Source organism: Aptenodytes patagonicus, chromosome W (assembly GCF_965638725.1).
Source record: "Aptenodytes patagonicus chromosome W, bAptPat1.pri.cur, whole genome shotgun sequence".
Lineage (NCBI taxonomy): Eukaryota > Metazoa > Chordata > Aves > Sphenisciformes > Spheniscidae > Aptenodytes > Aptenodytes patagonicus.
Genome location: NC_134981.1, coordinates 46,631,858 through 46,656,529, shown reverse-complemented (window position 1 = coordinate 46,656,529; position 24,672 = coordinate 46,631,858). Strand labels below are relative to the sequence as shown.

General features: G+C 46.6%; 1 protein-coding gene across 2 annotated transcripts in view; it reads left to right on the top strand.

The window, feature by feature from the left end:
• LOC143172094 (creatine kinase S-type, mitochondrial-like) overlaps nt 1-24,672 on the top strand; it is a 62,795-nt gene that overhangs the window by 25,452 nt on the left and 12,671 nt on the right. For both annotated transcript variants that reach the window (XM_076361343.1, XM_076361344.1), the window contains exons 2-6: nt 3,566-3,739; nt 6,158-6,356; nt 7,824-7,919; nt 9,396-9,617; nt 23,854-23,939. In XM_076361343.1, coding sequence (XP_076217458.1) covers nt 3,588-3,739; nt 6,158-6,356; nt 7,824-7,919; nt 9,396-9,617; nt 23,854-23,939 — 755 coding nt within the window. In that variant the 5' untranslated portion in view covers nt 3,566-3,587. The remainder of the gene's footprint in view (nt 1-3,565; nt 3,740-6,157; nt 6,357-7,823; nt 7,920-9,395; nt 9,618-23,853; nt 23,940-24,672) is intronic.

Here is a 24,672-nt window from a genome sequence, read left to right as displayed (position 1 = left end):
CTATTGTGCCTCACATGGCTTTCTAAACATATATTGCACACAATTCCTCTACTTTAATCAGATATATGGACCAGATTTGTCCCTTAAAGTGACACAGATTCAGAAGCTACCAAGAATCCAAGCTGGTGGAGACTGATGAGTGCCTGGGGTGGTTGAAATCATGATGTCATCATCTGCAAGAGGATTTTGACAAATCTGGTTTTCAGAACAGGATTTTGACTGTCAGCCAATTCCCTGCAGTAACAATAGGATCTGTGAAACAACTATAAATACATAGAGCTGTTATGAAAATACATCCACTGTTTCTGAGACACTTAGGTATGATAATGGTAGTTTTCCACAGATTAGTCATAAGCAAATATTTCCAAAGTGTAGGATGGGGATGCTGTATTGTGAAAAAGCAAAAAAAGAACCATCTTCTAAATAAGGAGTAAAGGAAAGGAGTACAAAACCTCTATCACAAACCTGATACTTGGTTTTGGTTTACAGTCAAACATTGTCCCATTGCATTTTGGGAGGGAAAAATCCTGTTGCCAGTTCTGCAACTCTCACTTACCTAAACTAATTCATTAATGGAGTGGAACCATTCCCGTAGGGTAAGATAAGGCTATATTGCTGAGCCAAGAAGGAATGATCTGCCTCCTGTCCCATTCATGTATCAATACATATTTCATTATATTCTAGTGCTGTGCAACTAATTCTCAAGGACTTGGAATAGCTGAGGAAGTCAGAATGTATTCCTAAAGAAAAAAATTGCCCTCTATGTGTGGTCTCTCCCTATTTCTGTTTTCGGGAAATTCTTTCAATGAAAGAATATTGAAACTTCTTTTAATCAGTCAACACTTTTCTCTGAACAGAAAGTTAGACAGATGTATATTGCATATTGAGGGCATGGAGGACACAGTTAAGAATAACAAAATTCAGGTATAAAATTGTTTAAACAAGATACAGGATATGAAACATGACTCAAATTTGAAACACATCTGTGTTTCTCATCTCACATATCATGTGACTAAAGTACAAAGTAGATCGTGCTTTGCAAGTCAAATTCTGATTCTGAGGAAGAAAAAAATGCATTCTCTTTTGAGGAAGAAAAAATATGCATTTTCTTCTTCAGTCTTTCATAGAACATGCCATTTTCTCTGTTAGACTCGGAGATCTCCTGTACTCTAGACATAATCCCAAAACCATAGCTGCACTCTGAACATACTGCTGGGAATAATTAATAGAGCACACAAATTCCTGGGAAGTATTTTAAGCCTGGATAATCTTGCTGGTGTTACTGTCTCTCTCTGGGCCACTGTTCAGGAATCATTTCCTATGCACAAAGAGACTGCAAGCATGATATATATGACTCAAAATTACAGAGCAATTATATATTGGCCAACACACACAAAATATAGCTAGCCTAGTAGATATGTGGAAGGGGGTTGAGGACTTCCTCACATGCTATTGTCCTAAGACACATTTTTTCATTATAGTGATATTTGCTAAGGATGAAATATTAAAAATAAGGTTCCTGTGCTTTGTAAAGCCCTACATATTTATTTCTTCCCTGTTGTAGAGGCTTTTTCAATCCTACTGACTCTTCTCTTTTATTCAGGAGTCCCACAGGCCTCTTCACTTTAGAGGCCAAATCCTTTCCCAGACTTCATCCCTGTCCCTCACAGAGTAGCTGCTGTTAGAAGGGAAGGGGCAGAGTATACATTGCCTTCTGTCCCTGACCTTGGCCTGGTTGGCTGGCAGAGAGCAGAGCCTCCATGCCTCCACATCACAAATCTGGAAAGAGCCTGGATTGTCTTCCTGGAGCAATGTTGCCCACAATGACTTCCTCTCTCCAAACACCTAGCTCTTTTCTTCCCTAGCTCTCTGAAAATCCATACTACAGGAATTTTATAGGAACATGTCATGAGGCAGGCTCTACACGTTTTCATCTTTAAAAAAGCCCCCCCTCCCCCACCCTGCTCCTCACAGTAAGAACATTCTTGAATTGCAGCAAGGCCTCTAAATTTGGTATCCATTATGTTCATTCTTATTTTAAAGTTTTGTGCAGTACACGTGGTATAAATGCAAAGGAGATTATCTCTTTGTCTTGAAGAAGGAAAGGTCTTAATTTCATGAGAGACAAACATAATCCTAGTTTGGTACCTCAAGGCTGAGCCAGAAACTGCTACTTATAATGTGCCTCTGCTAAGTGACACCTTGTGGCTTGAAGAAGTCATTTTACTTTGCTTTCTTTAGCCATATTTTTTGTTCTGAAAGATGTTTGTATACTTCCATAGTATCCTAAATGTCAAGAATAACAGTACTGATCCAGACCGGGGTCTTCATAAACCAGTACTCTGTCCAACAATGGCCATAAGTTGATGCTCAGAGAAGAGAGCAGAACAAACGTGATACTCCTTGATACTCTCACAGCTTTCAGCTGTTTTCAGATCAGGGAATTTTGTTAGCCTGTTTTCATTTGTCTGCTTAAAGCCCACAATGAATCGCTTCCATGTACTTGTCCGGTCTCCTGTTGAACCCATGTAAATGTCCTGCACCTACATCATCCTTTGACAAGGAGTTCCATAGGTCTATGACAGATTGTGTAAAGATTCACCTACCTTTGTTTGTTTTGAATGTTGCTCCCACTAGTTGCATTTGATGGACTGTATTCTTATATTGGAAAAGGCAGTAAAGAGTTGATCTCAATCCACGTTTCCCATGCCACTCAGGATTTTTAGGTCTCTACCATATTCCTCCTCCAAACTGTCTCTTTTTCAGGCTGATGAGTTCTGGCATACTTCAACTTTATTCATATGGAAAAAAAGCACAAAGTGTTTAACAGGTCAGGCTAGCATGGAAAAGGAACATGAGTTTCTATAGGTGATAGCACTGAAAGGAATGACCTACCTAATGCCACATCCTGCCACATTTGACTTTTCTGACTGGAAAGCCACTTACAGCAGAGTCACCTGGAAGCATTTTCAATAAAAATATAGAACTCGCACTTCTGACTTTGCAAGATGCCTTATCCCACCTTATCCACAAATCCCTGCAATCTACAGTCAGCATTATATAATTGATTATACCATGAAATACTCAAAACCTCAGACTCAAAACCTCCACAAGATTTCAACCTCCTTTCCTATTACCCCTTTCACCAAAATACCAAAATACTCCTTTCACTTTAAATATTTTTGTCTGCTGTTTCTTACTCTGATATTGTACCTTTTTGGTCAGTGGAAAGATGTCTCTGTGTAATGCATTGTTGCTATGAAGCAAGCTAAAGCATTCAATTATGGCCCTAAATCATTAAAACAATTAAAATATTCTGGGTGTTGGGTTTAGAATTGTGCGCTCAATACAGCACTAAAAATCAATTGATTTCCAAGTCTACCAAAGGTACATATATAGAAATACAGTAAATGCTAACCATTTTTCTTAACACACTGTTTCAATGCAAACCAATAATAAAAATTAATTGCTTCTTTTATTGGACTACAGTTAAAAGTGAGGGTTTATTTTTCATTTGCATTGTATGAGGTCTTATGGGTTGATTTTAGATTGTCTTATCTTCTAGAAATTGTATCCTTCCAAGACGAATGGCTAGCACATTCTGTCGTCTCCTGGCTGGCCGTGCAACTGCTGCACTCTTTGCAGCAACAGGCACAGGGGTCCTAACCACTGGGTACCTCCTCAATAAGCAAAATGTTAAGGCTGCTGTTCAAGAAAAACGAAAACTCTTCCCTCCAAGGTAAGCACTTTGGGTTAAGTAGTCAGCTGAGCATAGGGCCCAGTTAACTGGGCTAGGCATAGCATTTAACTCTTTGGGGAGGAAGATCCCCATTAAAGCTGCAGAGTACCTACTCCCTCATGCAAACACACCATCTATGTGTCTGCATATGGGCTGTTGACTGACAACCTAAAACCCAGCATCCTTTATTAATAACCCCAGTTTTAGATAGCACTGACAATGGCCTTCAAGACCAGAAAATAGGGATGTGAGATCATATCAACACACTCACAAAAACATTGCCAAACAATGACAAACCTGAAAAATGGTTCAATTTTTAGGCAAAGCACCAAATTAGTCCTTATTTTATCTCATCAGCCCTTGAATGCTTTCAGCGCCTATGGGACTGGCTGATTGTATAGATTCTACTATTATGAACCATGAAAGAATTTTAATTACACAAGTAGTAAAAAAATCTCTTATATAACTACTGTACTTGAAATATTCCTAATTCTGTTTTAAAACTAGTTGGTTGATGATTAGAAACTAACTACAGATATGTAAGTTGACTTTGCTGGCCATATTTGTGAAAAAACAAAACACCAAAAAAAAGGACCAGGCTTTGACAGACTTTTTTTTTTACATGGCAAATAGTATCTTAGTTCAAATAAATTCTTATAACAATAATGGGGTTGTGCATAAAGCAAAGTGTTATCAAAACAAGGTAAATGTGATCTGACTCACTTGCAAAAATGCTTTACTAAAACATAATGTCTTCATTTTCTCTGGTTTATTATACTGTACAGCTTTTTGTAAATAAAACCATTAAAACAACCCCAGATATTGTAAAAGAGTTAGATTCCCAGCTGATATAGATCAGACAGTTCCACTGATGGCCACAAAGCTGCAAGAACATCACGGTTCAGGATGAGAGCTCTTATCCAGTTAAATATATTTAATTTCCTACTTGAACAAAACAATGTTAGAGCTCTTTTAATTCTGAATAAGAGAAATCTCAGCAGAGATTTAATAGGGTTTAATACACTTTCAAAGATCATTGGGATTCATTTTTCTGGTTGCTCCAAGTAACAGAAAGCTACTATTGTCTGTTAGTGTAGTCGCCCACCAGTGCAGTGTGGAGTACTTTGTGTGACTTCAGTATTCTTCCCTTCCTAAATTTCAGTGCAATGTATTGTGGTGGGTTATCCTTGGCTGGCTGCCAGATGCCCACCCAGCATCTCTCTTACTCACCCTCCTCAGCAAGATAGGGGGAGAAAAAAAGATGAAAAACCTCGTGGGTCGAGATAAGGACAGGGAGACCACTCACCAATTACTGTCACGGGCAAAACAGACTCGACTTGGGGAAGATTTATTTAATTTATTGCCAATTAATTGTAACAGAGTAGGATAGTGAGAAATAAAAACAAAACTAAAATCACCTATCCCACACACACCCCTTCTTCCCAGGCTCAACTTCACTCCTAACTCTTCTATCTCCTGCCCCCCGAGCGGCACAGGGGGAATGGGGAATGGGGGTTGCAGTCAGTCCATAACGCTTTGTCTCTGCCATTCCTTCCTTCTCACACTGTTCCCCTGTTCCAGCATGGGGTTCCTCCCATGGGATACAGTCCTTCACAAACTTCTCCAATGTGGATCCTTCCCAAGAACCCAAGAACAAGCTTCAGTTCTTCAAGAACTGCTCCAGCATGGGTCCTTTCCATGGGGTACAGTCCTTCAGGAATGGACTGCTCCTGCATGGGTCCTCCACAGGCCACAGTTCCTGCCAGAAAACCTACTCCTGCATGGGGTCTTCTCCATGGGCTACAGTTCCTGCCAGGAGCCTGCTCTAGCATGGGCTTGCCATGGGCTGCAGCTTACTTCAGGGCATATCCACCTCCTCTGGCGTGGGGTACTCAACAGGCTGCAGGGGGACAGCCTGCCTCACCATCGTCTTTACCATGGGCCGCAGGGGAATCTCTGCTCCAGCACCTGGAGCACCTCCTCCCCCTCCTTCTTCACTGACCTTGGTGTCTGCAGGATTGCTTTTATCACATTTTTTTCTCATTTCTCTCTCTCACAACTGCTATGTAGTGTTTTTTACCCTTTCTTAAATATGTTATCACAGAGGCGCCACCAGCTTCACTGATTGGCTCAGCTTTGGCCAGCAGTGGGTCCATTTTGGAGCCAGCTGAAACTGGCTCTGTCCGACATGGGGGCAACCCCTGATCTCTTCTCACAGAAGCCACTCCTGCAGCCCCCCCCCCCACTACGAAAACCTTGCCGCATAAACCCAATACATGTATAAACCAAGAACTAATTATATTTTTCAACTGTGCTATGTACTCCATATCTCCCGATCGCTTAAGTAGTTTCTTAAACTAGCAAAGATTACTGTTTAAAGATATCACATTAAGTGCTTGTGATTTTTTTTCTCTTCAGTGCAGACTATCCTGATCTCCGCAAACATAACAACTGCATGGCTGAATGCCTCACACCAGCAATTTATGCTAAGCTAAGGGACAAGATGACTCTCAATGGCTACACCCTAGACCAGTGTATCCAAACCGGGGTGGACAATCCTGGCCATCCTTTCATTAAAACTGTGGGCATGGTTGCAGGTGATGAAGAATCCTATGAGGTAAAATATTTTCACAATGCTATCATATTTGGTTCAGTTTGTATGGTATAGTTCACAAGAGTTCGTTATATGAACACAGATTCTTAGTAGAATATGCACTCCTAAGAGAAATTGTATCCCAGAGAATATATAAAGGGCAGGCCATGTGCATAAAGACAGTTTTTTCCCTACTCTTTATGAGGATTTGAATGCTATTCTACATTAGGAAATGCAGTGAATATGAGGCATTGCTAAAGGACCCCTCTCTACTGCAGTCAAAGTTAATAAAATATGGCTGCTTGGGAGTAATACTCTATTTGCCTCTAACAGCTGCTCTCTTTCCTACTACTAAACATAGTTTATGGAAAAAGAATGAGACACATCAAAATAAAGGTAATATGGAAATTACATTGTAAAACAGTTGAGGCAGAACTGAAAAGAAAATGGCTTCTTTGAAGTGCTGGGCATCTTTAAGCCATAGCTATTGGACCACGACAAAAGCCAAAGATAGTATTAGGATAGACAGGTTTATGTAATTCTGAAACAAGGAGAATAGAAAAAGAAGAAAATCCTTATTTTTATTGACCTCTGTGGTCTGCTTCCTTCAGTCTACCATACAACAGTATCTATTATTATACAACCTCTTAATAATATCCCAAATACTAGGCTGCTCAGGATGGAAGAAGACATCTGATATTCTGGAACTACCAGCTTCTGTGATTTGTTTTACTCATTAGACATGGTGACTGCCTTGAAAAGCTCTGCCAGAGTTATTGCTGCACAACAGAATGAAGGTGTGATTGTGATTAGTGTTGACATACCTGTGCTAAATGGCTCTAACTAGCACCAGTATCCAATGGCAGTGAAGACATAGGTATTCTCATATGACCTAAGAACAGGACACAAGCTGCCTGGGGACTGAACGTGTATTCTAGTTGCTAATAAATCCTGAAATCTAATCTGGTTGCCACCACATCCAGTACCTATCTGTAGTAACTAGAATAAGCTTGTAACTAAAGTAAGGTGCAATTGTAAGGTAAGGTGCAATTTTTGTTGAGAAGATGAGCAACCACTACAGAGCACTGTTTAGGTCAAAATGACTGAAATCCACCACCAATAATCTCCCAATTTATTGTTAGGAGACAGAGGGTGAAATTCCATGTTCTGCTTCTAAGAGGTACAGCAGAAACTCAAAGCAACTGAGAAACTCATGGCAAACTACTGGCAGTTACCCTCTGCTACATAAAAGAGAGATCTATTGAAAATAGATCAGATTTTGAGAGATAATTTTTTCAGAGACCAATTTTCAAAGATACATCCCACATATGACCCTTCCCTTCATAATTACCCCTGTCAGCACTTGCAAAGTCCCCTTTACGGCTGCCATCCAGGAGCCTGTACCAAGGGATTTCCCTTGTGACTAAAGTTAGTGCATTAAAGTGTTTCTATGATTCTGAAGACTCTTTGTAGATTCTCTTGACTCTATAGGTATTTGCTGAGATTTTTGACCCTGTCATTAAAGTGAGACATAATGGCTATGATCCATGCACAATGAAGCATCACACAGACCTGGATGCATCCAAGGTAGGATTTAAATAAAATAATGAGGAAATAAAGATTGAATGCTGCTTCTTACAATGATGATATTGTATGTAATAGTACTTTTTTCCCCCTGATCCAACTCCAAAGAAAATGATTTTAGGGCTAAAGAATGCCACAAATGACTGAAATGGCACATCCCACAGGGAGTATGTCTAAATGAAGTGAGGCCTTGTTCTGTCCTTTCTTTTTGCAAGGCTGTTAGTTTACAGCTTAGGTTTTCTGGGGTTTTCAGCATCTGACAAAGGACAAACCAGGCTAGCATCTACATGGCCTTTCTTTCTTTTCCTTATTCTTCTCTTCTAATTTCCTCTTTTTACTGGACCTCTTTCACCTGACTACTCTAGTGTTCACCTGACTACTCTATTCAATTACACCCTGACATCATGCAGAAGTGTCAGAGGCGCGAGACTGTGCTGCTCTACAAGAGGAGCAAGCCAGGAGCCAAGAGTGATAGCAAGACAGGCAGAGCAGTGGGCTCACCAAGGGCACAGTTCCACAGTACCCAAGCAAGAAGAGAATAGGTCTAGTTACAGTAACCAGGTTCAGCCAACAGCCCAGTGATTGACAGAGAAGCCCATAATGACAAGGCAGGTCTGAGGTCAGGTCAGTGAGGCAGGGTCAGGATAAACAAGGTACAAGGCCAGGCACAGGCATACCTACAAAGTAGCTCAGTCAAGGACTGAGGGTGAGGGCCTTAGATTAAATGCAGCTCAAACCAAGGTGTAAAGACCCCAGATGAAACTTCTCACAGATCTTTTCCAGACAGCTCTTTTCAAAGTTGTCTGATCCATGGTTACACAGCTATGCAATATCAGAGCTGGCTAAAACCCAGTGGAGCGAGGGTGAAAGAGGTTTGCAGAGCTCCTTGGTGCACTCATGGCCCTAACAGCAAGCTAGTTGCATCCCTACCTTGTTCTTAACAGAAGGATCAATCCCAGCTGGTACTAAGCATTTGGGCCTCTGCCTAATGGCACTGTGAGTCTGTTAATAAGATAAAGATAACCATGTATTTAAGGATTAGAGTGAAAGCATTTCTCCCCGCCCCCCCCCCCCCCCGAATCAAATCTTACCCATTGCTTAGTATTTCTTTCATAGGTCAATAACGGTGTAGATTAGCATCATCTTGGGCTTTCCTCTTTCAAAAGATCTTCCATACCTGGCCTTCTTTCTATGTTCATATCCATATTTCCAAAAGCCACTCAGATCCTTTTATATTCCATTCTGGAGCTAAAAAAGATCAGCTGGTTACTTTGCCACATTCAGTCAGCAAAAGAACTTTGGAGTTCCTAAAAAACCCTTAGTATCTGAAACACTGAGGGGTTCCTAATGTTCTGTGATATCTAGGAGAGGTCATGATCCCTGGGCAGAAAGATGACCCATTTTTGTATGATGGGTTTTTTAAATGGTAATGTACAAAATGGGGGACTGTGTGTAAATTAAAAAACATTCTTCCTTCAGATCACCCATGGTCAATTTGATGAGCACTATGTCCTCTCATCACGTGTACGTACTGGTCGTAGCATCCGGGGCCTCAGCCTTCCTCCAGCTTGTACCAGGGCAGAGAGAAGAGAAGTGGAAAATGTTGTGGTCACTGCTCTAGCTGGGCTGACAGGAGACCTTTCTGGAAAGTACTATAGTTTGACCAATATGTCTGAGAAGGATCAGCAGCAGCTTATTGATGTAAGTATAACTCCATGTTACGTGTAGGGCTTTTGCATGTGAATAAGAGCCACATGTACACTCAGAGAAAATGCAAAAATGAAACTGATTTGGGGAAATTAGTTCAAATGGTGCCTACACATTTGGGATCTCTAAGGTCGAGGGTAGCAAGCGTGCAGGCTAAGATCCAAATTCTCAATGCGACACACACAGAGATCACGATATTCATAAATTCAGAATTTGACAGAAAATTTGACAGAAAATAAAATACAGGAACATGGGAACATCAATGTACAAGCATAAGTATTTTGTTTTAGGGTTCCTTAAAAACAGTTGCTGGTAAAACGGGATTTCTACTACAAGCAAGGAATCATATCTTTAGTCAGTCCTTTGTTAATTTAGCAACTCTCAATTTCATCAAATAGGGGCTATATCCCCAGAAATTCTTCTCACAAAAGGGCCCTCCAGAATCTGGAAGACTATCCAATTACAATTTAAAGAAACTTACAGCAAGGATGACTAACTGAAGATAGAAGTCTCTGAAAGCATTAGGAAAAGAGAAAGAAAGAGTGAGAGAGCATGTGTATGTGTAAAAGAGAGAAAGTTTCATCTTCTCGTATGAGTAAAGTGGGGAGATTTATACCTCTCCTTAAGTTTTGCGGTGAGTGGAGATAAGGTCCCTGGTGTTAAGTTTGGACTTCCTTGCTTGCCTTCCTTTCTTCTTTTCTTCTACTCTGTTTTGCTATGTCTAGACCCCATATTTATATGAAAATGATTCTTATGGAGTCATTTTAGATTTACATGTGCTAACAAAAAGGGGCTCTTAACTTAGAAGGTCTGCTTGGGGGGTGGTACTGGCACAAAATAAAAGATAGCTGTTAATCCTGGGCTGAGTCAGGGGAGTAGTAGATGGCTGCTTCTCCTGGGAACAAAATGAAGGTTCCAGAAAGCCATTACCTTGGAAATCCCACTCAAAGCAGGACCATCAAGAGCTAACAGCTCTTCCTAGCTCTCTCTAGGTACGGGGAGTTGTCCACAGGAGGAGACTCTATTATCATGCCTCGAATCATAGAATCATAGAATCATAGAATCATTGAGGTTGGAAAAGACCTCTAAGATCATCGAGTCCAACCGTCAACCCAACACCACCATGCCCACTAAACCATGTCCCTAAGCGCCTCATCTACACGTCTTTTAAAAACCTCCAGGGATGGGGACTCCACCACTTCCCTGGGCAGCCTGTTCCAATGTTTCACCACTCTTTCAGTAAAGAAATTTTTCCTTACATCCAATCTAAACCTCCCCTGCCGCAACTTGAGGCCATTTCCTCTTGTCCTATCGCTTGTTACTTGGGAGAAGAGACCGACACCCACCTCGCTACAACCTCCTTTCAGGTAGTTGTAGAGAGCGATGAGGTCTCCCCTCAGCCTCCTTTTCTCCAGGCTGAACAGTCCCAGTTCCCTCAGCCGCTCCTCATAAGACTTGTTCTCCAGACCCCTCACCAGCCTCGTTGCCCTTCTCTGGACACGCTCCAGCACCTCAACGTCCTTCTTGTAGTGAGGGGCCCAAAACTGAACACAGTATTCGAGGTGCGGCCTCACCAGGGCCGAGTACAGGGGCACGATCACTTCCCTACTCCTACTGGCCACACTATTTCTGATACAGGCCAGGATGCCATTGGCCTTCTTGGCCGCCTGGGCACACTGCCGGCTCATGTTCAGCCGGCTGTCAACCAACACCCCCAGGTCCTTCTCTGCTGGGCAGCTTTCCAGCCACTCTTCCCCAAGCCTGTAGCGCTGCATGGGGTTGTTGTGGCCGAAGTGCAGGACCCGGCACTTGGCCTTGTTGAAGCTCATACAGTTGGCCTGGGCCCATCGATCCAGCCTGTCCAGGTCCCTCTGCAGAGCCTTCCTACCCTCGAGCAGATCAACACTCCCACCCAACTTGGTGTCGTCTGCAAACTTACTGAGGGTGCACTCAATCCCCTCATCCAGATCATCAATAAAGATATTAAACAAGACCGGCCCCAGTACTGAGCCCTGGGGAACACCGCTCGTGACTGGCCGCCAACTGGATTGAACTCCATTCACCACAACTCTCTGGGCCCGGCCATCCAGCCAGTTTTTGACCCAGCGCAGAGTCCACCTGTCTAAGCCGTGAGCCGCCAGCTTCTCTAGGAGAATGCTGTGGGAGACAGTGTCAAAGGCCTTGCTGAAGTCCAGGTAGACCACATCCACAGCCTTTCCCTCATCCACTAGGCGGGTCACCTGGTCATAGAAGAAGATCAGGTTGGTCAAGCAGGACCTGCCTCTCATGAACCCGTGCTGGCTAGGCCGGATCCCCTGGTTGTCCCGCTCATGCCTTGTGAGCGCCCTCAAGATGAGCCGCTCCATAATCTTCCCCGGCACCGAGGTCAGGCTGACAGGCCTGTAGTTCCCCGGATCCTCTTCCGGCCCTTCTTGTGGATGGGCGTCACATTGGCAAGCCTCCAGTCTTCCGGGACCTCCCCCGTTAACCAGGACTGCTGATAAATGATGGAGAATGGCTTGGCGAGCACCTCCGCCAGCTCCCTCAGCACTCTCGGGTGGATCCCATCCGGCCCCATAGACTTGTGAGCGTCCAGGTGGCGTAGCAGGTCATTGACTGCTTCCTCCTGGATTACGGGGGGTTCATCCTGCTCGCCGTCCCCGTCTTCCAGCTCGGGGGGCCGAGTACCCTGAGGATAACTGGTCTGCCTGTTAAAGACTGAGGCAAAGAAGGCATTGAGTACCTCAGCCTTTTCCTCATCCTCGGTGACAATGTTCCCCCTTGCATCCAATAAAGGATGGAGATTCTCCTTGGCTAAAGAGAATTACATGATCCTGCATTCCCATCCCATGCCCGTTATTGGTATTGCGATGCCTGAGCTATCACGGGAGAGTGCGAAATTGATTCAGAAGCATTTGAGATGGACTACTGATCAAGCCCATGTACAGAATCAAAGAATCACAGAATCACAGAATGGTTGAGGTGGGAAGGGACATCTGGAGGTCATCTGGTCCAAGCCCCCTGCTCAAGCAGGGCCACCTAGAGCCAGTTGCCCAGGACCGTGACCGGATGTTTTTTGAATATCTCCAAGGATGGAGATTCCACAATGTCCCTGGGCAACCTGTTCCAGTGCTCAGTCACCCTCACAGTCAAAAAGTGTTTCCTGATGTTCAGGCGGAACCTCCTGTGTTTCATTTTGTGCCCATTGCCTCTTGTCCTGTCACTGGGCACCACTGAAAAGAGCCTGGCTCAGTCTTCTTTACACCCTCCCTTCAGGTACTTATACACATTGATGAGATCCCCCCTGAGCCTTCTCTTCTCCAGACTAAACAGTGCCTGCTCGCTCAGCCTTTCCGCATAGGAATCATAGAATCATAGAATAGTTTGGGTTGGAAGGGATCTCTAAAGGTCATCTAGTCCAACCCCCCTGCAATGAGCAGGGACATCTTCAACCAGATCAGGTTGCTCAGAGCCCCGTCCAACCTGACCTGGAATGTTTCCAGGGATGGGGCATCCACCACCTCTCTGGGCAACCTGTGCCAGTGTTTCACCACCCTCAGCGTAAAAAATTTCTTCCTTAAGTCCAATCTAAACCTACCCCCCTTCAATTTAAAGTCATTCCCCCTTGTCCTGTCGCAACAGGCCCTGCTAAAAAGTCTGCCGCCATCTTTTTTATAAGCCCCCTTTAAGTACTGATAGGCTGCAATAAGGTCTCCCCAAAGCCTTCTCTTCTCTAGGCTGAACAACCCCAACTCTCTCAGCCTTTCTTCATAGGAGAGGGGTTCCATCCCCCTGATCATTTTTGTGGCCCTCTTCTGGACCCGCTCCAACAGGTCCGTGTCTTTCTTATGCTGAGGGCTCCACAGCTGGATGCAGGACTCCAGGTGGGGTCTCCCCAGAGCAGAGTAGAGGGGCAGAATCCCCTCCCTCGACCTGCTGGCCGCGCTTCTTTTGATGCAGCCCAGGATATGATTGGCCTTCTGGGCTGCAAGCGCACATTGCCGGCTCATGTCCAGCTTCTCATCCACCAGAACCCCCAAGTCCTTCCGGCAGGGCTGCTCTCAATCCCTTCATCCCCCAGCCTGTATTGATACCGGGGGTTGCCCCGACCCAGGGGCAGGACCTTGCACTTGGCCTTGTTGAACCTCATGAGGTTCACATGGGCCCACTTCTCGAGCTTGTCCAGGTCCCTCTGGATGGCATCCCGTCCCTCTGGCATGTCGACCGCACCACTCAGCTTGGTGTCACCTGCAAACTTGCTGAGGGTGCACTCGATCCCACTGTCTATGTCATTGATGAAGATATTAAACAGTACCGGTCCCAATACGGACCCCTGCGGGACGCCACTCGTCACCAGTCTCCATCTGGACATTGAGCCGTTGACCACTACCCTCTGGATGCGACCATCTAACCAATTCCTCACCCTCCGGACAGTCCACCCATCAAATCCATACCACTCCAGTTTAGACAGAAGGATGTTGTGGGGGACCGTGTCAAAGGCCTCACAGAGGTCCAGACAGACGACATCTGTAGCCCTTCCCGTGTCCACTGATGTAGTCCCTCCATCATAGAAGGCCACTATGTTGGTCAGGCAGGACTTGCCCTTGGCAAAGCCATGCTGGCTGTCTCGAATCACCTCCCTGTCCTCCATGGGCCTTAGCAGAGCTTCCAGGAGGATCTGTTCCATGATCTTCCCAGGCACAGAGGTGAGACTGACTGGCCTGTAGTTCCCCGGGTCTTCCTTTTTTCCCTTTTTAAAAATGGGGGATATGTTTCCCCTTTTCCAGTCAGTGGGAACTTCTCCAGACTGCCACAACTTCTCAAATACGATGGATGGTGGCTTAGCAACTTCATCCGCCAGGTCCTTCAGGACCCACGGATGGACCTCATCAGGTCCCATGGACTTGTGCACCTTCAGGTGCCTTAGATGGTCTCGAACCTGATGTTCTCCCACAGTGGGCGGCTCTTCATTCTCCCAGTCCCCGCCTTTGCCTTCTGCGGCTTGGGCGGTGAGGCTCGAGCACTTGCCGGTGAAGACCGAGGCAAAAAAGTCATTGAGTACCTCCGCCTTCTCCGTATCCCGGGTAACCAGGTCTCCCGTTTCGTTCCGGAGAGGGCCCACATATTCCTTTGTCTTCCTTTTATCCCCGACGTACCTATAGAATCTTTTCTTGTTGCCCTTGACGTCCCTGGCCATATGTGATTCTATCGGGGCTTTAGCTTTCCTAACCTGATCCCTGGCTGCTCGGACAATTTCTCTGTCTTCCTCCCAGGCTACCTGTCCTTGCTTCCACCCTCTGTAGGCTTCCTTTTTGTGTTGGAGTTTGTCCAGGAGCTCCTTGTTCATCCCTGCAGGCCTCCTGGCGTTTTTGCCTGACTTCCTCTTTGTTGGGATGCATCGCTCCTGAGCTTGGAGGAGGTGATCCTTGACTATTACCCAGCTTTCTTGGACCCCTCTTCCCTCCAGGGCTTTGTCCCATGGCACTCTACCAAGCAGATCCCTGAAGAGGCCAAAGTCCGCTCTCCTGAAGTCCAGGGTAGTGAGCTTGCTCTGCGCCCTCCTCGGTGCCCTAAGGATCTTGAACTCCACCATTTCGTGGTCACTGCAGCCCAGGCTGCCCTTGAGCTTTACATTCCCCACCAGCCCCTCCTTGTTGGTGAGAACAAGGTCCAGCGTAGCACCTCTCCTCGTTGGCTCCTCTACCACTTGGAGAAGGAAGTTATCATCGACGCATTCCAGGAACCTTCTGGATTGCTTATGCCCTGCCGTGTTGTCCCTCCAAGAGATGTCGGGGTGGCTGAAGTCCCCCATGAGGACTGGGGCTTGTGAGCGTGAGGCTGCTCCTATCTGTCTATAGAGGGCCTCATCCGCTCGGTCTTCCTGGTCGGGTGGCCTGTAGCAGACCCCCACTGTAATGTCACCTGTCCCCGCCTTCCCTTTAATCCTGACCCACAAGTTCTTGGTTGGCTCCTCATCCATCCCCAGGCAGAGCTCCATGCACTGCAGCTGGTCATTGACATAGAGGGCGACACCCCCTCCTCATCTCCCCTGCCTGTCCTTCCTAAAGAGCCTGTATCCCTCCATCCCAACACTCCAATCATAGGAGCCATCCCACCACGTCTCTGTGATGCCAATAAGGTCGTAGCCCTGCAGGCGTGCGCACATCTCGAACTCCTCTTGTTTATTCCCCGTGCTACGTGCGTTTGCATAGAGGCATTGAAGTTGGGCCCCCGAGAGATGGGAGAGAGATGCTCCAGTCCCTTCATCATCTTCGTGGCTGTTCGCTGGGCTCTCTCCAGCATGTCCATGTCTCTCTTGTACTGGGGAGCCCAGGAACTGGCCACAGGACTCCAGTTGTGGTCTTACCAGTGCTGAGTAGAGGGGAAGGATCACCTCCCTTGACCTGCTGGCAATACTTTGCCTAATGCAGCCCAGGATACCATTAGCTTTCTTTGCGGCAAGGGCACACTGCTGGCTCATGTTCAACTTGGTGTCCACCAGGTCCTTTTCTGCCAAGCTGCTTTCCAGCTGGGCGGCCAGCAGCATGTTTTGTGTCATCTGCAAACTTGCTGAGGGTACACTCTGCCCCATCATCCAGATCATTAATGAAGATTTTGAACAGGCCTGGACCCAGTATTGGCCCCTGGGGTACCTCGCTAGTTACTGGCCTCCAACTAGACTTTGTTCCACTGACCATCACCCTCTGTGCCCAGCCGTTCAGCCAGTTTTCACCCCACCTCACTGTCTGCTCATCCAGCCCGTACTTCAACAGCTTCTCTATGAGGATCTTATGGGAGACAGTGCCAAAGGCCTTCCTGAAGGCTAGGCAGACAATATCCACTGCTCTCCCCTCATCTACCAGGCCAGTCATTTCATCATAGAACATTATCAGGTTCTATGAAAGAAAGGATTTTCGGGATTTCTCCATAACAGTGCCTTGTAGACACTTCCTTGCTTACATGCAAATGCTGGATGTGACCATGCTTAAGCCCCATTTTTTGGTTTTGTGATCCTTTTCTGTCACATCATCCCAGGCCCCCCTCCATGTCTTCCTTGCCTCTTTATTGGTAACAGAAATTTACTCTTCTTTATTGATAACGGCTCCTGCCTGACTCCCCCTTAGGTATGGCTGGGCAAGCTTTACTGTTTTACTCTTGCAGCTTCAGATATTACCCTCTGCTTCAGCCAGCATGGCTCTGACTTGATGGATTGCCTGGATGCAAGCTGGGAGCTCTGCGATACATCCAGTACTGACACCATCTCCGTTTGCTCTCATTTATTTTTAACTTTGGCTTTCTTTGGTGTACATGCTTTTCTGTGTATCTAAGGAAGATAATCACAGCATAAGCCCAGTAGTTAATGGCCTGTTGATATTTTTAGCATGATGGCAAATTGTCCAGAGTCTATATTTTGGCTAAATCATACTGTGCAGATCCAAAAAATTCATTTATGTTCCACATAGGAAGGTCTCCATCAAATGAAATATATGTGGCTATTGCCACCTCTTTGGCCAAATTATAAAGTAAATTCAGGACTCTTTTTTGGTTATTTCCTTGAGAAAAGATTCATATTTTCTACATTAATAACAATTTAAACTAGTAGTATTACATATTACATTGAGATAAATATTACATATTTTCTGTATTCTAGACTGTCAGGGTGGGGGTTTTTTTGCTATAATTTTTTTATGTCAAAACTACACTAATTTTAATTTCTCCAAAATGGTTGTAGCAAAGTGCATCCAGGTCAACTTTTCCCAGTCCTGTAACTGTGTTTAAGGACTTGAAGGATTGGGTCCATAACAATAGTTTTCATTGTCACACAGATAGGAACACAAGGATTTTCATCATGGATTTTGTTGCATCATCTCATTATTCAGTTCCTGCAGAGACATGTTTGAGAGGATCAACGTTTCCAAGTGTTTTCATGGCAAAACTGGACAACAGTCAATTATTTTGAAAATCCATAATAGGGATTCATATTGAGACTTTTAAAAATGCAAAAATCTAGAAGATTGTTTAAAAAAAAGCAAAGCTTGAGTGTGCATTTTAAATATCCACAGGAATGGCTGTACCTCGTTAGCTATATTCATACGCATTAATCCATAACATCAACTAAAAGGGAGCTGATGAATCATAGAATCATAGAATCATAGAATCATTGAGGTTGGAAAAGACCTCTAAGATCATCGAGTCCAACCGTCAACCCAACACCACCAGGCCCACTAAACCATGTCCCTAAGCGCCTCATCTACACGTCTTTTAAAAACCTCCAGGGATGGGGACTCCACCACTTCCCTGGGCAGCCTGTTCCAATGTTTCACCACTCTTTCAGTAAAGAAATTTTTCCTTACATCCAATCTAAACCTCCCCTGCCGCAACTTGAGGCCATTTCCTCTCGTCCTATCGCTTGTTACTTCGGAGAAAAGACCAACACCCACCTCACTACAACTTCCTTTCAGGTAGTTGTAGAGAGCAATGAGGTCTCCCCTCAGCCTCCTTTTCTCCAGTCTGAACAGTCCCAGTTCCCTCAGCCGCTCCTCATAAGACTTGTTCTCCAGACCCCTCACCAGCCTCGTTGCCCTTCTCTGGACACGCTCCAGCACCTCAACGTCCTTCTTGTAGTGAGGGGCCCAAAACTGAACACAGTATTCGAGGTGCGGCCTCACCAGGGCCGAGTACAGGGGCACGATCACTTCCCTACTCCTACTGGCCACACTATTTCTGATACAGGCCAGGATGCCATTGGCCTTCTTGGCCACCTGGGCACACTGCCGGCTCATGTTCAGCCGGCTGTCGACCAACACCCCCAGGTCCTTTTCCGCCAGGCAGCTTTCCAGCCACTCTTCCCCAAGCCTGTAGCGCTGCATGGGGTTGTTGTGGCCGAAGTGCAGGACCCGGCACTTGGCCTTGTTGAACCTCATACAGTTGGCCTGGGCCCATCGATCCAGCCTGTCCAGGTCCCTCTGCAGAGCCTTCCTACCCTCGAGCAGATCAACACTCCCACCCAACTTGGTGTCGTCTGCAAACTTACTGAGGGTGCACTCAATCCCCTCATCCAGATCATCAATAAAGATATTAAACAAGACCGGCCCCAGTACTGAGCCCTGGGGAACACCGCTCGTGACCGGCCGCCAACTGGATTGAACTCCATTCACCACAACTCTCTGGGCCCGGCCATCCAGCCAGTTTTTGACCCAGCGCAGAGTCCACCTGTCTAAGCCGTGAGCCGCCAGCTTCTCGAGGAGAATGCTGTGGGAGACAGTGTCAAAGGCCTTGCTGAAGTCCAGGTAGACCACATCCACAGCCTTTCCCTCATCCACTAGGCGGGTCACCTGGTCATAGAAGGAGATCAGGTTGGTCAAGCAGGACCTGCCTCTCATGAACCCGTGCTGGCTAGGCCGGATCCCCTGGTTGTCCCGCTCATGCCTTGTGAGCGCCCTCAAGATGAACCGCTCCATCATCTTCCCCGGCACCGAGGTCAGGCTGACAGGCCTGGAGTTCCCCGGATCCTCCTTCCAGCCCTTCTTGTGGATGGGCGTCACATTGGCAAGCCTCCAGTCATCTGGGACCTCCCCCGTTAACCAGGACTGCTGATAAATGATGGAGAGCGGCTTGGCGAGCACCTCCGCCAGCTCCCTCAGCACTCTCGGGTGGATCCCATCCGGCCCCATAGACTTGTGAGTGTCCAGGTGGCGTAGCAGGTCATTGACTGCTTCCTCCTGGATTACGGGGGGTTCATCCTGCTCGCCGTCCCCGTCTTCCAGCTCGGGGGGCCGAGTACCCTGAGGATAACTGGTCTGCCTGTTAAAGACTGAGGCAAAGAAGGCATTGAGTACCTCAGCCTTTTCCTCATCCTCGGTGACAATGTTCCCCCCTGCATCCATTAAAGGATGGAGATTCTCCTTGGCTCTCTTCTTGTCATTAATATATTTGTAAAAACTTTTTTTGTTGTCTTTAACGACAGCGGCCAGATTGCGTTCTAGCTGGGCTTTTGCCTTTCTCATTTCTTCTCTGCACGACCTAACAAGATCCCTGTACTCTTCTTGAGTCGCCTGCCCCTTCTTCCACAAGCGGTAAACTCTCCTTTTTTTCCTGAGTCCCAGCAAGAGCTCCCCGTTCAGCCAGGCCGGTCGTCTTCCCCGCCCGTTCTTCTTACGGCGTACAGGGACAGCCTGCTCCTGCGCCTTTAAGACTTCCTTCTTGAAGATCGTCCAGCCTTCCTGGACCCCTTTGCCCTTCAGGACTGTCTCCCACGGAACTCTCTCAACCAGCGTCCTGAACAGGCCAATGTCCGCCCTCCGGAAGTCCATGGTTGCGGTTTTGCTGGCCCCCCTCCTTACTTCACCAAGAAGCGAGAATCCTATCATTTCATGGTCGCTAAGCCCAAGACGGCCTCCGACCACCACATCTCCCACCAGTCCTTCTCTGTTTGTAAACAGCAGGTCGAGCGAGGCACCTCCCCTGGTAGGCTCACTTACCAGCTGTGTCAGGAAGTTGTCTTCCACACACTCCAGGAATCTCCTAGACTGCTTCCTCTCTGCCGTGTTGTATTTCCAGCAGACATCCGGGAAGTTGAAATCCCCCACGAGAACAAGGGCTAGCGATTGAGAAACTTCTGCCAGCCGCTTGTAGAACGCTTCATCTGCCTCTTCATCCTGGTTGGGTGGTCTATAACAGACTCCCAGCAGGATATCTGCCTCGTTGGCCTTCCCCCTCATCCTTACCCATAGACACTCAACCGTACCATCATCACAATCGTTGAGCTCTATACAATCAAAACACTCCCTAACATACAGGGCCACCCCACCGCCTCTCCTTCCTTGCCTGTCCCTTCTGAAGAGTCTGTAGCCATCCATTGCAGCACTCCAGTCGTGAGAGTCACCCCACCATGTTTCTGTGAGGGCGACTAAGTCATATCTCTCCCGCTGCACAATGGCTTCCAGCTCCTCCTGCTTGCCGCCCATGCTGCGTGCATTGGTGTATATGCACTTGAGCTGGGCTATCGATTTCGCCCCCGGCATCGGCACGCCACCCCTCGGCTCATCTCTAGCGAGCCTGGTTTTATCCCCTTCCCCCTTCGAACCTAGTTTAAAGCCCTCTCAATGAGCCCTGCCAATTCATGAGCCATGATCCTTTTTCCCCTGTGAGACAGCTGGACTCCGTCTGTCACCAGCAGGCCCGGTGCCATGTAAACCTCCCCATGATCAAAAAAGCCAAAATTCCTCCGACGGCACCAGCCCCTGAGCCACGCGTTGATCAGGTGTGTTTTCCTGCTCCTTTCAGTATCCTTCCCTGCCACTGTAGGGATAGAGGAAAACACTACCTGTGCTCCCGATCCTTGAACCAGTCGCCCCAGTGCCCTGAAGTCCCTTTTGATCGCTGCAGGACTTCTCTCCGCAACCTCATCACTGCCAGCCTGTATAACCAGCAGCGGGTAGTAATCAGAAGGCCGTACCAAACCAGGGAGCTTCCTAGTGATGTCTCTGACCCGGGCCCCAGGGAGGCAGCAGACTTCCCTGTGGGACGGGTCCGGTCGGCATATCGGGCCCTCTGTTCCCCTCAGAAGGGAATCGCCTATGACAATTACCCTCCTTTTTTTCTTAGCAGAGGCAGTCGTAATGCGTGGGGCTGACTGCCTCACCCTAGGCGACCCCCCGGATGGACCTTCGTCTACATCCTCGCTTGCCTCGCCCTCAAGTTCCAGGGCCCCATATCTGTTGTGTAAAGGCAACCGGGAAGGTGAGGGAGGCCGGGCAGGGGTTCGCCTGGCACGCCGATCAGGGACCCGTTTCCATCCCCCCCCGTCGCTTAGGTCCCCTCTTTCTACCTGGTGGCAAGAAGGCAGGGGATCCTCTGCTTCTCGCGGAGCCTCCTTCTGCTGCCTCTGCCTCAGGGACGGTAGGGTGCAGCTCCACCAATCTATCTCCCTCTCACACTCCCGGATACTCCTCAACCTTTCCACCTCCTCCTTCAGCTCTGCCACCAGGCCGAGCAGATCATCCACCTGGTCACACCGCACACAGGTGGTGTCTCTGCCGCCCTCCGGCACAGCTGACAGGCTCATGCACTCCCTGCAGCCAGAGACCTGGACAGCTGTATGCTTGCGTGTGAGCTCCGTCTGGGTCGCCACATTCCTTCTGGCGACGGCTTTCGGCCGAGTGGAAACCATAGCCGGTCCTCTTCTCGGAAGCCGACGATTACCAGTTGAGTTGGCCTCTGGAGCCGGGAGCGGGGCTGTGCCCTGTCCGCTCGCCTTCCCTGCACGCCCTGCCTGCACAAACTGCCGCGCAAACTGCCGCGCCACGCCCTTCTGACGCGCCACGTCCTGTTTGCCCGCCCTGTTCGCCGCGCTCCGGGTCGCTCGTGCTCCCTGGAGCTGCTCTTGTAAGTGAGGGGGTTTGGCTGCCGCCCCTCTTGTCCCCGCCCACGCTGAGTCAGAGCTGCCGCTCGTCAGGAACGCCCTCCTCCGGCTCGGGGAATGGCGGGGCTGGGGCTCCCTCTCGCTCCCAGCGCTTTTGCCTTTCGCGGGTTTGGCCGCGGTTTTTTGCCGCTTCAGGAAGGGTCCCCCGTCGCGATCCTCCGCTCCGGAGCCCTTCGCCTCGGTGGCTTCGCCACATAACTATTTATAACCTTGCAACTAGGTGTCACACTCTGGATTAACCAGGAGTTAAGAATTTATGTAAGGTCAGTAACTTTTTTCATTGAATGTCCTTGGCAATATGATTATTGACAAGGTATTGATTACCTATCTTAGGTTTTATTTCATTGCCTTCTTCAGCAGTAGAGAGCTCTTCATGAAGCACAGGTCAAAATACGAGCACTGAGAACATAATTCCTTCATGGCTTACCGGTTAAGTTCTTTGGGAAGTGGAATAGGCTTCACTGATTCAGCATTTTGCCTTGTTTTGTTTGTTTTCACAGTAATGCAAATTTACGAAAATCAGGGCATTGAATGTTGCAACCTCAGATTCCATCTTTAACATATCATTGCTTACTTCCTTCAGTATTTTAGGATCTTGAACCTCTAAGGTGTCAGGCTTTCTGCCAACCATTAATAAGCACCATTTGATTTCTGTAAACTCAAATCAGTGAGAGTTGAATAGCATTCAATACAGGAGGCATTCAGTACTTTGCATATTTGGGCCATAGGCATGTAAGGGAAACTAATAGTGCTTGGCTGATTTCTTGCAAAAGGAGGATTTTTTCTCTGAAACAAAAATGTAGAGTGGAGCAAATTGAGGAAATAAATGTTGTGTCCCTATGATGAGCAGAGAGAACTCTCTCATTTTTTTTCTGTATGGTTGGTGTTCGGGCTGCATCATGCCCATCACAGGGCATTCAAAGATGAAGGCTTAAATTTCTCAATTGAGGGGGAAAAAAGGTAAAGCTTATCAACTTGTCTACCTTGTCATATTTATTCTGGATAGCTTGCCTCCCTATTCTCAATTAAATCCTAAGAAAAAACCCACAACATTTGATATGAAAGCATTTAAAGAATTAAGAACTAATACTTTTTCAGCACACACATGAAAATCAATACTTATTTGCTTGGGAAAAAAACAGCCAAGTGAAAACAAAATTATTTGGAATGTGGCAAGTCTGTGGCACACCAAGTGATACATTTATTAAATCAGAAATTGAATCTCTGATTCCTCACTGAATTGAGGAATAGAACAAGTCTGTGATTCCAAAAGATCAAGCTTAGCACCGATTTAATTCCTACCTTGATTCATACTCAAACTGCTAAATCTCTATGCTGGAGAAATCTCTTTTCAGATCTAGCATTGGATATTTTGCTATCTTTAAGGACTCATTGCCTTCTCCTACCCTGAAATGTGTCTGTACGCAGATGCACATCTCTGGTTATAGTGGTTAAGTCCCTCCACAATCCCCTCTGTTGTGTGTATGTTTTTTTAAGTCCCCACCTCCACTTCCTCTCTACAATTCAAAAAAGTTTTTTGGCAAAACTTAAGTCATATTACCAGTGTCAGTGAGAATCTACAAGAACCTGCCCTCTAAGAAATTCACCTGGGTAAAGTGCTTTTAGTTTTCAGTCAGGAAGGAACCAGGTTCACAAGCCATGCTATGTGATTTACTTGTATAGATTACCTCCATATTAAATGCATAAGACAGTGTTATACTGCTTCCCTGAATAAACTTCAATTTTGTTTTGTTTTTTCTCTTTCTCTGTTTGTCTCTCTCTCTGTGGTCCCATTTTGGTATCCAGGATCATTTTCTCTTTGATAAGCCGGTATCCCCTTTGCTAACATGTGCTGGGATGGCACGTGACTGGCCAGATGCCAGAGGAATCTGGTATGTTGTGTGACACGTAGAAGCTTGTGTCATGTTTAAAAGACTGTATTACAAGTCTCCTTGCTTGTCCTAACCCCACAGTCATTCTGCAGTGATACTCACAGCATGTTCAGTTTGTTTTCTAATTTTTTTTTCAGTTTTAAATGATTAATTAAAAAAAAAATTTAAAAAATTTAAGACCTTTATATTCATATAGGCAAAGACGCAGCAAAGATGCAAGGGTTGTTGAAGTGTTAGAAACCATGGAAGCGCTTGAAAACAGTCACATAGGAATTAAGGCTTCTCCCCCAAAAAAGGTGGCAGGATCAATAGCCCAACTCAGGTGCATCTACACCAATGCACGCAGCATGGGCAAGAAACAGGAGGAGCTGGAAGCCATTGTGCAGCTGGAAAACTATGGTATAGTTGCCATCACAGAAACATGGTGGGATGACTCACACAACTGGAGTGCTGCAATGGATGGCTATAAACACTTCAGAAGGGATAGGCAAGGAAGGAGAGGCGGTGGGGTAGCCCTGTATGTTAGGGAGTGTTTTGACTGGCTAGCCCTTAATGATGGTGACAATAGGGTTGAGTGTTTATGGGTAAGAATCAGGGGAAAGGCCAACAAGGCAGATATCCTGCTGGGAGTCTGTTGTAGACCACCCAACCAGGATGAAGAGGCAGGCGAAGTATTCTTATAAACAGCTGGGAGAAGTCTCACGATCGCTAGCCCTTGTTCTCGTGGGGGACT